This window comes from Balaenoptera acutorostrata, chromosome 20 (assembly GCF_949987535.1).
Source record: "Balaenoptera acutorostrata chromosome 20, mBalAcu1.1, whole genome shotgun sequence".
NCBI classification, from domain to species: domain Eukaryota; kingdom Metazoa; phylum Chordata; class Mammalia; order Artiodactyla; family Balaenopteridae; genus Balaenoptera; species Balaenoptera acutorostrata.
Window position 1 is genome coordinate 17911514 of NC_080083.1, and position 13100 is coordinate 17924613.

Consider the following 13100-nt stretch of genomic DNA (forward strand, 5'->3'; position numbering starts at 1 on the left):
TTTACCTTTTTCTGAAATAATGTGATTATGATTTGTCATTTGTCATTTAGGAAATGAATTTTTTTATAAATTGGTAATAAATTGATAATAAAATTGATGCTTTTTTTTCCTCCTCTCATTTCAAGAGGTAACCTTAAAAAAAATGTAACCTAGATCTTTGGAGCCATGGAAATTTTAAGAATTGAATTTGATGACCAAAGCAGTATGACCTAGGGAATTATGCAAAAATTATCAATGCCTGGAGCTCGATCTCACCCCATTCTAATTAAATCAGAAGGAAAGGGTGTGACTTAGGCATTGGTGAGTTAAACTCTTCAGGTGATTCTGATTTGCAGTCGGGATGAGAATCACTAACCTAGAAGGGAGGGTAAGATGGTGGTAATACTTGGAAAAAATATATAAAATCAAAAATATATAAAATCTTTTCTTAAATGTCTAGCATATTGCCCAAAATAAATGCTCAATAAGCGATGAGATTTTTTAAATGTGGTCTGATCTTTAATTAAGTATGCCCTGTGTCAGTTTCAGTGGACATTTGGAAAGTCTCTCAAACCAATTTTTGTAATACATTGAATTGATGACGGAAGTCTTGACTTAAATGTAAGTCATTATTTTACTTGAACCCAGTTTCTTTAAAGGTTAAAGAATTACCTGAAGTATCCTGTTTTCCAAATTAGAATAAACACGCGCACACACACACACACACACACACACACACCTTTCCTTTGCTTATGTCATATTGGGTAATAAATAAAATTGGTCATTTATTAGTCCACTTGGCATTCTCAAAGTCCAAAAATTAATCAGCCTTTGGATATTTGCTATAAATAATCCAATAAGCAATATTTATAGAGTAGAGTTATGTTACACTTAAACAGTAAGATATGCTTTACATTTACACTTAGCCTTCTGTTGTGGCTATAAATCTCATCTGTTTCAGTTGTGCTCTATTTCTTATTGATTGTGACAGTGTATTCTCTAAAATAATAAAGTGAATGAAAATGTACGTAGTCACTTTTATTCTAACAAGTCTTAATTTATTATACAAAATTTAAAGTTTTAATTACATATTTATAGTAGAAAACCACTTTCTTATGTGTGCCATATATAAAGATGAAAACATCTAGCATAACATCAGCTGTGTTGATAGATGAGCTGGTATGGATTCTGCCACATTCAGCAAAGAAGGTACCACGTAACTGTACAGTTCAGCTCTATGCATTAAGAACGTGACTTCTGTTAGATGTTAAAGCATATACTTGCCTCTAACGACACACTAAAACTCTTCAAAATTTAATAACATTCGGACAAAGATCACTCAACTACTATTGCTGAACAGGAAATATTTAATTGTCCCTTTCTACCTCTATTAGTCAGTTCCTTCAGCTTGTCTTTAAAACCTTCCTCAGATGCTTGGTTGTTTCATTTTTGCTTTTTAAAATAGTGTCAGACACAGTTTAAGTAATTAAGTAAGCAGGCATACGTCTCCCCTTCTCACCTGCTTGATTCTAAATTGCACAGCCTGCCATGTTAAATTTTAGACCATCAGAACAACACCTTGGCATTAAATATCAAACTGACTTCATTTTTACTCCAGAAACTTTCTCATTGCTACTTTGCATTTTTCTTCACTAAAGCATCCGTTAGTTGGTGAGTTTTTCAGTTCCTTCTTCATCTTTTCTTTCCCTTGTAGCTGTGAGCACTCCAGTAGATTGCATCATTAGGTTAGGCCCTGTGAGCTGTTTTGCTCTTTTCCAAGTGTCTGATTCAGCAGGCCATAGACCACTGCTTGCCAGAAAGTCGCCATTGCTTCTAGGCTGACGCTTGCCTACTTGTTTTGATCGTCTGAGAGATGAGACTTTGTTTGCCAGAACCACAGTTGATAGAAATAAAATTGTACAGATAAGAAAAAGCACCACAATTATAATTAAGCAAACTAGCATAGCCATTTTGTTGTTGTTTTCCTCACAGACACCTTTTTTGAAAATTTCACTGTGACTTTTGCTTGTGTTTTCAATGCTATGTACTGCTGGAGAATTGTTCCTGATGACAGAAGATATATAAAGCTCCAGTTCAGATTTAGGAGTTAAAGACGCGATGTGAGATGATGTTGCTATTTCAGGCATTTTTGTAGAAATAACTTTTTTATCTGCTTCAGGAGTTGTAGGGTTTGTGTTAATGTTTTCATTTTGGCTTCTGCCCGTCTTATTTTGAATATCTGGATCCAAGACAGTAGTATTATTAGCCCACAGATGGGCATAGTTTGCTTTTGTTCCAGGAGACAAAGAAAAAACTGTTGTCATCAGAAAGGCAAGATGCAGGTAACGTCCTGTGTGTTCCATGTCCGTGAGTATTCTGGTAATCTGTGGGGATAGCAATAGAATTTGTTAACTTGTGAAAGAATATTGGTTCCTCGTTTTGGTAATTGTAGTTAAAAGACAGCTGATAATGTTATAAATTAGATGCAAGCTCATGCCTAACATTTGCTATCCTGTTTGAATTCCTTCTGAACTGATTTTTTTTTTTCCTGTTAGGCTACATATAAAGAAACAATTTAATTTCTGTTATTTGTTTAAATGCTAAAAGGCAACATTACAGATATCTACTAATCATTGTAAACTGAATACCATGGTTTTATAGTTTTCTCCCTCTTAAGCATGCTAGACTTTAGCTTTGAGTCAGATACTTCGGCTTTTACTTTTTTGATTCCTCCTTTTTTTTTTCCTGACCATTTAAGGAAACTCCTTGTAGAAATTCCCCATCCTCTAACAAATGAGTCACCATTCTTTATAGTAAAGGAGAAATGGGACATTTTGCTTCATGTATGAAAAGAAAACGCAAATGGCTTTGTGGTGATTGGGGGGGGGGCAGTTCAGGAACGGGGAAGTGTGGTAGCAACCAAAAGAAAACGGACTTCAAGTAGGAATTCAAGATGTTCTTTTTTCTTCTTGGGTGTTTATCTTGAAGCTTAGAATAAAGCTGGTACTTAGAAATACATTCCTAGTAGTTGTGAAAGCAGTTTTATGGTGATGGGTCTCCCTTCACCTCTATATCCCCTGACTTATTGTGGCTTTCTGAAAGCAAAGGCATGCGACTTTTCTCATCCTAAACATTTGGCATTACAGAGAAAAAGAGGCAAGTTTCTTTTGAATAATCTCAAAAGTTCAACAAAAATTATTGACTTGTTTCATTATTATTTATGCTTAGAATTTTTCTGTGAATATTTTGACATAATTTTTTAAAATAAATTATACAATAAAATATTTAATAGAAATAAATACAACATCAAGATCATGGGGATTTAGACTCAAGTGGGAAGTCAAGGCAGATCATAAGAGTCTCAACCTATAAAGGAAAAGGTGGAATTTCAGTTTTGGCTCTGAGCTCTCTGGAAGCCAGTCCACAAAGGGAACAAAGTCTGATCCTGATTTTCATTATTCACTGTCAGATTGAAGATTTAAATACAACTAGCATATCTGTTCCAGGTACTGGTAAACAAGCAGGAAAGATTTATTACCATTATTGAGCTGTCTCTCTTATAATAGTATTCCAGTCTGAGCCACTTTTGTAAGAGTATTTTATTGTTAGCATTTATACGAATAGGGAAGTAGAAGCAAAAACTAGATTATTCTCCTGAGATGTACTAAATAAAATTGCCTGTTTAAGAACTTTATTTTATATAAGTTCTTCTCAAAAAATGTACATGGGAGTTTGTTGTTGTTGTTGTTTTTTAATGCAGATTTATTCCATAGGTCTAGGAGGTACCTAAGATTTCTAACCCACACTCAGGTGACACAGATACTGCTGCTACTCATGCTTCTTCTGCTTCTTCTTCTTCTTCTTTTTTTTTAATTGAAGTATAGTTGACTTAAGAATAACAAATGTGATATATTGTTATACAAACAAAAATAGCATATAGTAAACAATGCTAACTGGAAACTAACCTCTGAAGTAATATTTTCTATTGATAATAGGGAGGAGAAAAAACCTTTCTTATGTGTTCTAGAAGTAAGATTACTTTTTGGATTATGATCTTTAGTAGACAGTTAAAGATATTGTGCACCGACTTCTATCTAATAGTGTCCAACTTCAATTTTTAAGTTGAATGACATAAATCTTTGGATACTTTATGATTCTTCCACAAAGAGAAATACTTTAAATTGGGTTAGCAAGTAATTTCCATCCTTTTAAACTAGACTGGACTTCTGCATTAGATGCTAAAATGATTTAAAGCGGGTTATTATTCTTGTCACATTAGTTCATTAACAATGTAATATGCATCATAGTATTCGTACACATTTTAACAGTGCTCACCATGGGATAGATAATAGGCCCGCTGTTGATTGTCTTCAGCCAGATGTATTGTCATCCCCAAATAAACAAACTGTTAACAAAATGAGACTTTCTCTTACCCTTACAAATGCCTAAGAATAGAGAGCTGTCTCTACATCCCAAATGTATGCAGTGGAGGCCAGGTTGTTATCAAAAGTTTTCTTTATCTCTGGTCATTTTCAATAAAATTTATAATGCCTAAGCATTAGTAATGAGAAATTTATTTTTTAAACTTATTTTAATAACAAGACTGTGCAATTCACCCTGGAGTCTAAGCTCAGATCCTTCTTAATCCTACTTTAAAGCTCTATGTTGATGGTAAATCTTTCCATTTCTTACTTAAATTTTACTTAATAGGAGAGAAAAAAACAGCATACGTTTTCCATTACTAAATCTACTTTGTTAGTAAGATACTTAAGTACTGTTTGAAAGCACTTCCTCAAACACTAATCTGTATGAAGTTATAAGTGAAAAGGCATAAGAAAAGCCATATATATGACCTACCTTACAAAATGCTTGGTCAAAATCTTATTATAACCTGATTTTAATAAGCCACTTCTTTTCTTGTCTTGAAGCACAGCTTCCAAGTAATTTAAGGCAGAATAGACTTGAAGAATCTGAGCCTAAAAGTAAATCTGCAGTAAAAAAGGATATGTACAGCTAGCTTTCCACTAACCACAGATGACACATTTCCTTTCCACTGCAACTAAAGCACATGTCACAGGGGAAAAAAAGAAAAAAACTCCAGCTTGTCTAGTTGGCCACTGGCATAACAGGAGGCTTTGTAGAACAAATCCCCGCCTCCAGGGCAGGGAGGGTTTTCTGCTTAATGCCTTTTGACCTTACATTTATTATGTATGCCTGCTATATGCTCTTGAGTGATATGTTAGTATCATTAAAATGAAGAGAAAATAGCATTTTCCCTGAGATTGAGCATTAAAATCTTCTCTAAAAATTGTATTTGTATACCACAGACTGATTTGATAACATGAGTTTGGAGACCCGGGGTATTGGTCAGATAATAGAAACAGTAATGTATATAACCAACATCTCAAAGTGTGGAACTGCAACAATAATTTGGAGAGAATATCTGATACACTTAGATTATAAGGGACAGAAAATGCTTTTGTGTGGTTTAGTGTATACACACACACACACACACACACACACACTCCCCTAGAATGTCCTGTCATCACTTCATATTCAGTCTAAAATGGATTTCATTTTTCCCCCTAAGTGGCTGCCCCTCATGATCTCTGTTTTTGTTCATGGTAGCAACATTCTTTGTAATGACAGAGCCTTGGTATACAGCAAGTCCTTTTAATTCAAGGCCTTTCTTTCAGCCCTGATCAGACCTTGGATCATGTCGGTCCTTTCTTCATATTTTTGAGTCAGTTTCTTCTTTCACTGTCACTTATTTTCACCGTTACCCTAGTATTTTAGATGCTTATTAAACCATACCTAGACTACTACAACATCTTTTTTACTAGCCCCGACTCCTTCATATATGTTGTATATATCACTTCCTGTGATCATAACACCCCTTTCTTTTAAAAAGTGTGGTTGAATAACTCCCTAACACCTACAGCAGCAATTCAGAAATGTTTGTGCACATAACTATCAGATGAGAAGGTTGTTTAAAAACAGTGAAAATTTCCAGGCTCCACTGCATAGATTCGTATGTAGTAGGTCTGGGCTGGGACAGGAAACCACACTTTTATCAAGCACCACAGTTGATTCTGATGCTGGTGCTCCACAGAACATCCTCTGAGAAATGCCAGGCTCCTAGGAGAAAACCTGAGCCCCTTAGCTGAACAGTTCTGGTCCATTCACAATTTAGCTATTCTGTATTTTTCCATCTTTATCTCTTAAAACTTCTCTACATGAATCTTCCATTCTAGCTAAACTAGCTGATTCTTACCTCAACACATCTAGTTACCTATTTTTCTCCTTTCCCTCTCTCCATGAGGCCTGCCAATCCCTCTCCTTGTTGAGTTTGAAATTCCTCCTGCCTGCTTCAGCATCTTTTATGTAGTTTTCACTGGTTACCCAGTTTGTGTTGATTTCTCCACTCTTTTGAACTTAGCAAAAGTATTTTTCTCTGCAATTTCTTTGACAAGTGATTACATACTACCTCATATCTTTTCTTTGTTCTTGAAATATTTTTCTTTTATTTTAAAATCATTTGACTTGTCATAGTTTTGTCTTATTTTCTCCCAGTAAGATTTAAAACTCTTAGGAAAGGATATTTATCTTAGCCTACTTCATAGTACCACCTGAGTCATCAAGTATAGAACACTGGTTGTTTTGATTTGAAATTCTCGTACTGTAATTTGTGGGCTTTCTGATGGTCCTTATTTTGACTACTCACATTGATTAGCATTCTTTTGAGTGTAAGCAACATATGACCTAATACAGCTTTATCAAAAAGTGGAATTTATTGGCTCACACAACTGAGTAGTACAGGGATAAATGTGATCCCAGGAGAGGGGCTTTATCTAGGACTCAGATGAAATGGCCAGGGCCCCAGTTTCGCTCTTCATTTCTCTGCTCCTTTTCTTCAGTTTTTAGACAGGCTCTTCCTTCATATCTCAAGATGTAAGCTAACAGCTGCCAGAGCTATATGGTCCCTTATAAACATCAGGAAAGAAAAAGGTCTCGATTCCCAACAGTTTAAGCTGAAGTCTTTGAATTGGGCCTCTTTGGCCCTGGTTGTTCTGGTTTGAGTCAAGTGATCATTGTTGAACCATTCTCTCTGGACACGGTGGGATAAATGAATTGACTGTAAGTCATTCAGTTTACTCCAGAACTCCCAAGGAGGTCATTCCCACCCACACTGTTCACCTGGGAACTTGGATGGGCCTAGAAGCAACCACCGAATGTCCATTGACTTCCTCCTTGCTTGACTGTGGTGGGCAGGTTTGTTGTTGTTATTGTTGCTCAAAGTTATTGATCTGGGGATTTGTCTCTTCCATTTTGCTTCAGCCTTCTCAGTGTCTTAAGAACAAGTGATTTAAAAAATGGATTCAGACTTTATATAATTGTTTAACATTATAGTTAGTTTTCTCTAGAAAACTAGTAAGAATATAAGGGAATAAAATAGATTAGTAGCATCTGTATATTCATTCAGAACTCTGTTAATGATCTGTGTACTTTTTTTCATCTTCTTTAGGTTCAAAACTGGTCAAATCAATGGCGATTTGCTGATATACCACGTCTTACTTACTTTAAAGCCATATTATGCAAAGCCATATGAAATTGTAGTGGACCTTACCCATACTGGGCCTAGCAATCGCTTTAAAACAGACTTTCTCTCCAAGTGGTTTGTTGTTTTTCCTGGCTTTGCTTATGATAATGTCTCTGCAGTCTATATCTATAACTGTAACTCCTGGGTCAGGGAATACACCAAGTATCACGAGCGGCTGCTGACTGGCCTCAAAGGCAGCAAAAGACTCATTTTCATAGACTGTCCTGGGAAACTGGCCGAGCACATTGAGCATGAACAACAGAAACTACCCGCTGCCACCTTGGCTTTAGAAGAGGACCTGAAGGTATTCCACAATGCTCTCAAGCTAGCTCACAAAGACACCAAGGTTTCTATTAAAGTAAGTTTCACTCCCTGTTAGGTAAGTGATTCATTGCCTTTCTTGACTAACCTGACTATATACTGGACTCCCCAGGGTCCCGGTAGTAATGTATCAAACATAAAGTCCAGATGGAGGAAAAGCAAGCTTTCTATATCTTCATGGAGGTCCTGCAGAAAACTGGAGAGGTGTACCCTTAATAATATTCCAGGTTGGATTGGAGGCAGGAGAGTGTTGTAGAATGGGCAGTTTGCTGTGTATCAGTCTTACAGTAGGAATATGTGAACAGTGGAAATTACCTATTGAGAGTTCTTCTGATTATTACATGCTTTTTGCAGAGTGAGGAAGGTGAACCTTCAGGATAAAACCTGTAATTAGCCATAGGATTCTTGACCTTTTAAAAAATAACTTTTTTCTGCTGTTTTCAGTCTCTTTTGACAGCATTTATGACAATAATTATTGAACCTATTTGAATACATAATGGTGGTAACTCTTCTTTAAATGGCTAACATGGTATTTTGTTTGGTTGGTTTTCGAAACCTCTCAGAATTCTACGTAATGAAATTTAATTCTTTTCCGCTCTACCCTCTTGCTACCATTTTTCAGGTTGGTTCTACTGCTGTTCAAGTAACCTCAGCAGAGCGAACAAAAGTCCTGGGGCAGTCAGTCTTTCTAAATGATATCTATTATGCTTCGGAAATTGAAGAGATCTGCCTAGTGGATGAGAACCAGTTCACCTTAACTATCGCAAACCAGGGCACACCGCTGACCTTCATGCATCAGGAGTGTGAAGCCATCGTTCAGTCTATCATTCACATCCGGACACGTTGGGAGCTGTCGCAGCCTGACTCCATCCCCCAGCACACCAAGATTCGCCCAAAAGATGTTCCTGGGACACTGCTCAATATCGCATTACTTAATTTAGGCAGTTCAGACCCTAGTTTACGGTAGGTTTATAAAAAACTCATTTCAATCTTATTCAAGGTTTGTTGGTTTTAAAAAGAGACCAATTAATAAACTTTTAAAGCAGCCTCTACCTTAATACTGTAAATTGGCAGGTATTCTATATTGGTTAACCAGTATGACCTCATCCAGTTCGCATGAACTGTGGAATTCTGAATAGGGTGATTCACACTAAACCAATGTATGTTCTTTCAACTTTCAGCTGAAACATACAGCATAGCAGTTTTGGTGGGGGGTTTTTTGTTCGTTTGTTTTTTTTAAAACAAAAGTCTTTTTTTTCCCTAAAAGTCTATTTCTAAATTAAGTTTCTCCTTTTCTGAGTTCTCTAAATTTTTCCCATGTTCGAAAGTACATCACTATTAAGTTTGCTCGCGGTCAAATTAGATTATCATTGTTTGAAAAGGAGGGCTTATAACTTTAGCATTTTAAATGAAAAAAAAAAAGAAAAGAAAAGAAAAGGAGGGCTTAGTGTTCAGTAACTCAGTAACATAGCATAGTTTCCACCTGTGTAACTTTAACAAAATTCTTGAAAGAAAGTTTAAGACAAATACAGATGTCAGATGAGCAGAATATAATTGGTTCTGGTTAGGCTTAGTAATCAAAACATGAATGAGGAAAGGGCAGGGTTTATGGAGTCAGTAGATTAGGTTTAAATCTAGACCTGCTTCTCTGTATGACTTTGGGCAAGGTACTGAAGTTCTCTGAGCTCTAGTTGCCTCATTTTTAAAATAAAGGTAACATTGCCTTCCTCATAAACCTACAAAAGTTTAATAAATGTGTGGTAGTATAGTATAGCATCTAGCATAATAGTTTGTGCTTAGCAAATATTATTTCCTCCCAACTTGCACCCACCCTTTCCTCTCTCTGCCATCGTCTCTTTGCACCACTTCCCTCTTGTGCTCCTCTCCTTTTCATGTTAAGATAATTTTTTGTTCCAGGTACCTTGGGACTGTCAAGTTTTTACAGATATAAATTCTTAGCTTCAGAAAATCTTCCCTTGGGTATAATATAACCCAGGTTTATAAATGGGCTTTTTAGAATTCCAAATTCTCCCTTATTTGAGAGGAAAAAAAAAATCAGCAAGATTTCTTTACCTGGATGGGCCTCATGGGGTGCATGAACTCCCGGAAAATATACACAAAACTTCATGTATGCTTAGCTTTCATTATCTCAGAGGAGTCTGTGACACCTACTCCCAGTTTGAGGAATCCCAATTCTTTGTAGCTGTTGAAATATACAGAGTGAAAGTCACTGTCAAAATAGTATCACTCAGAATTCCTAGGAGTTAGCAAAAGATAAACTTAGAAACAATAATCTTAATATTTCCATTTTAGGAAAATGGAACTATAAGTCTGTCTTGAATTTCTAATTCAAAATTCCTTATAGAAGAATGCTAGCAAACTTCCAACAATTATTAGCTTGAATGAACCTCTATTCTCTTGTGAAATAAAGCAAGCTGACAGCTTCTGCTTTTTGCTGAAGCATGTTGTCGCAGAGAAAAAGCCTGGAGGCAGACTTATAATTTCAGTGGCTTTTTCCCCCCATATGGTTGTTGCATAAATATATTAGCATGATGAAAGTTCAGAGGTAAGGAAAACCTGAAATTTACTGAGCAAACCATTTCTTTTGTGGATAGGGGAGAAAAATCAATCTAAAAATTGAGTTTTTTGAGCTGTTTCCTAAGTTGTTTAAGTATATTTTTAGACATTTATAAGGGAGCTTTTAGTTCTCATGGAACCTGGATATATATTATGGTTTGGGTTTTGTGGTTTTTTTAAAATTCAGTGCTTATGTATAATAGTAGGAGTTCATAAAAGAAAAAAATGGCAGGGGGGACTTAATTATACTAAAAAAATGTTTGACCTCTAGTTTGTAGTATAACTTGTAGGACACCTAGAAAGAAATTCAGTAGATGCTGATGAAAGATTTTAACAATCTAATTTGATGAGGGCCATCTCATTTCTCATTATCCCAGTTAAAACTGGATCTAGTGGGAGCGGGAGCCACAATTTGAGTTTTGGCCTCACTGAAAATATGATATGCCTTATTTTGACTTTCTTTATATTGATCCATCTTAAGACCATAAAATTCTCATATCATATATCCCAATGAAATGTCTTTTAGAAAGGCCTTATATTCACTGTCTCAGGAGCCTCACAGTTCTCTTCTGGTTATGTGAAGATTTCCCTTTTAAAAAAACCCCTAAATGATAAAGGGGTATTTTGGGTTTACCATAGAATCACAAAATCTTATCTCTAATTGATCATAAAATTTAAAAATAGTTGATCTATGCTTGGTTATAGAATCGTAAGTTGTATGTTATGAAAAAATTTTGGAATTATAAGAAAAAATAAGTTTTAAAACAACTTAATTTGTGTTTTCTCCTAGGTCGGCTGCCTATAATCTTCTGTGTGCCTTAACTTGTACCTTTAATTTAAAAATCGAGGGCCAGTTACTAGAGACATCAGGTTTATGTATCCCAGCCAACAACACCTTATTTATTGTCTCTATTAGTAAGACACTGGCAGCCAATGAGCCACACCTCACCTTAGAATTTTTGGAAGAGTGTATTTCTGGATTTAGCAAATCTAGTAAGTAATGATAATTTTCTTTAATACTAACAATGATTCTAAGAAGATTCAAAGACAACCGTTTCATTTCATAATTTGCCAGTGAAATCTTTAGTATAGTTCCACTTCTTCTGTTTTTTCGTCTGACTGAAGAAACTTCATAGTAGACCACATTGAGAAATCTACCAAAATTCTGGCAATACAAGCAAGGTGACAAGATTTTGATACTGTCTGTGTCTCTGGGCAACTTACAAAGCATTTTTCGTACTATTTCAGTTTAATTAGCTTCAGTATTTCTCTTCTTAGCAGGTTATTCCCGATGAGTAAAGTATCCACTTCCTTGATTTTAGGGAAGTAGTCATTTTCTCTTTTCTTCAGGTTGACTTTGAACTGTGATTTTATTGTTCATGTACAGTTCATGGAGAATGCAGTGGCACAAAATACAGGGTCCAGAGTCAATTCCTGACTTGGCTTTGATAAGTGTCATAAATTTAACATCTACTCTTTATGTCTGTCTGTCTTCAGATCCTATAGTAGTATAAATGTTGCTCTTCTCCCAGCTTATTTCCTGACGTTTTCTTTTTTTTAATTTATCAGTGTCATGAATAATATTTTATAGTTTTTTTAAATAAATTTATTTATTTATTTATTTATTTTTAATTTTTGGCTACGTTGGGTCTTCGTTGCTGCACGCAGCCTTTCTCTAGTTGCAGCGAGCAGGGACTACTCTTCGATGAAGATCATGGGCTTCTCACTGTGGTGGCTTGTCTTGTTACAGAGCACAGGCTCTAGGCACGCGGGCTTCAGTAGTTGTGGCACGCAGGCTAGGTAGTCGTGGCCCACAGGCTCTAGAGTGCAGGCTCAGTAGTTGTGGCACAAGGGCTTAGTTGCTCCGCGGCATGTGGGATCTTCCCGGACCAGGGCTCGAACACGTGTCCCCTGCATTGGCAGGCAGATTCTTCACCACTGCGCTACCAGGGAAGTCCCTCCTGACGTTTTCTTCCCTTCCCTTTCTCTCTCTATAATACATAAAACTTTTTTAATGCATTCATACACATTTCTTGATTTTTCTGTATTAAGTAATTGAAAGCTTTGAAAATTCCGTGAGACCAGATCACTATATATTTTTACAGTTAAGAGATGTAAGAATATAACCCTAAAAAAGAAAATGTGTAAGACTGACAAAACAAGAAAAGTATAAAGCTTTATTGAAGCATATTAATTTGAAAAGAAAAGATTTGAGTGAATGGACACAGGTATTGTGTTCCTGGATGAACAGTTCTTCCCAGATTATTACAATATCAATGTAATTCCTTTAAACTATCTATGAGATTTGAGGATTAAGAATGAGGTAGAACTTTAAATGATTATACATTTCACTAGAAAGTACAATAGCTGGGGCTTCCCTGGTGGCGCAGTGGTTGAGAATCTGCCTGCTAATGCGGGAGACACGGGTTCGAGCCCTGGTCTGGGAGGATCCCTACATGCCACGGAGCGGCTGGGCCCGTGAGCCACAGCTGCTGAGCCTGCGCGTCTGGAGCCTGTGCCCCGCAGCGGGAGTGGCCGCGATGGTGAAAGGCCCGCGCACCGCGATGAAGAGCGGTCCCCGCACCGCAATGAAGAGTGGCCCCCACTTGCCGCAACTAGAGAA

At 36.5% G+C, this 13100-nt stretch overlaps 2 protein-coding genes across 8 annotated transcripts in view; one reads left to right on the forward strand and one right to left on the reverse strand.

The window, feature by feature from the left end:
• The window catches only part of NF1 (neurofibromin 1), a 259164-nt gene that overhangs the window by 201975 nt on the left and 44089 nt on the right, over nt 1-13100 (forward strand). For all 6 annotated transcript variants that reach the window (XM_057536868.1, XM_057536866.1, XM_057536867.1 and 3 more), the window contains 3 exons: nt 7505-7937; nt 8523-8863; nt 11268-11470. In XM_057536868.1, coding sequence (XP_057392851.1) covers nt 7505-7937; nt 8523-8863; nt 11268-11470 — 977 coding nt within the window. The remainder of the gene's footprint in view (nt 1-7504; nt 7938-8522; nt 8864-11267; nt 11471-13100) is intronic.
• Nucleotides 1004-5033, reverse strand: EVI2A (ecotropic viral integration site 2A). 2 transcript variants are annotated; one of them, XM_057536872.1, is made up of 2 exons: nt 4315-4584; nt 1004-2363 (listed from the first exon to the last, which is right to left on the reverse strand). In XM_057536872.1, exons 1-2 carry the CDS (start codon nt 4315-4317, stop codon nt 1644-1646), a joined length of 723 nt encoding a protein of 240 aa, XP_057392855.1. In that variant the 5' UTR covers nt 4318-4584; the 3' UTR covers nt 1004-1643. The 2 variants fall into 2 exon arrangements, with proteins under 2 accessions (XP_057392855.1, XP_007190192.1); XM_007190130.3 differs by lacking the exon at nt 4315-4584 and adding an exon at nt 4837-5033 and having other exon boundaries at nt 1005-2363.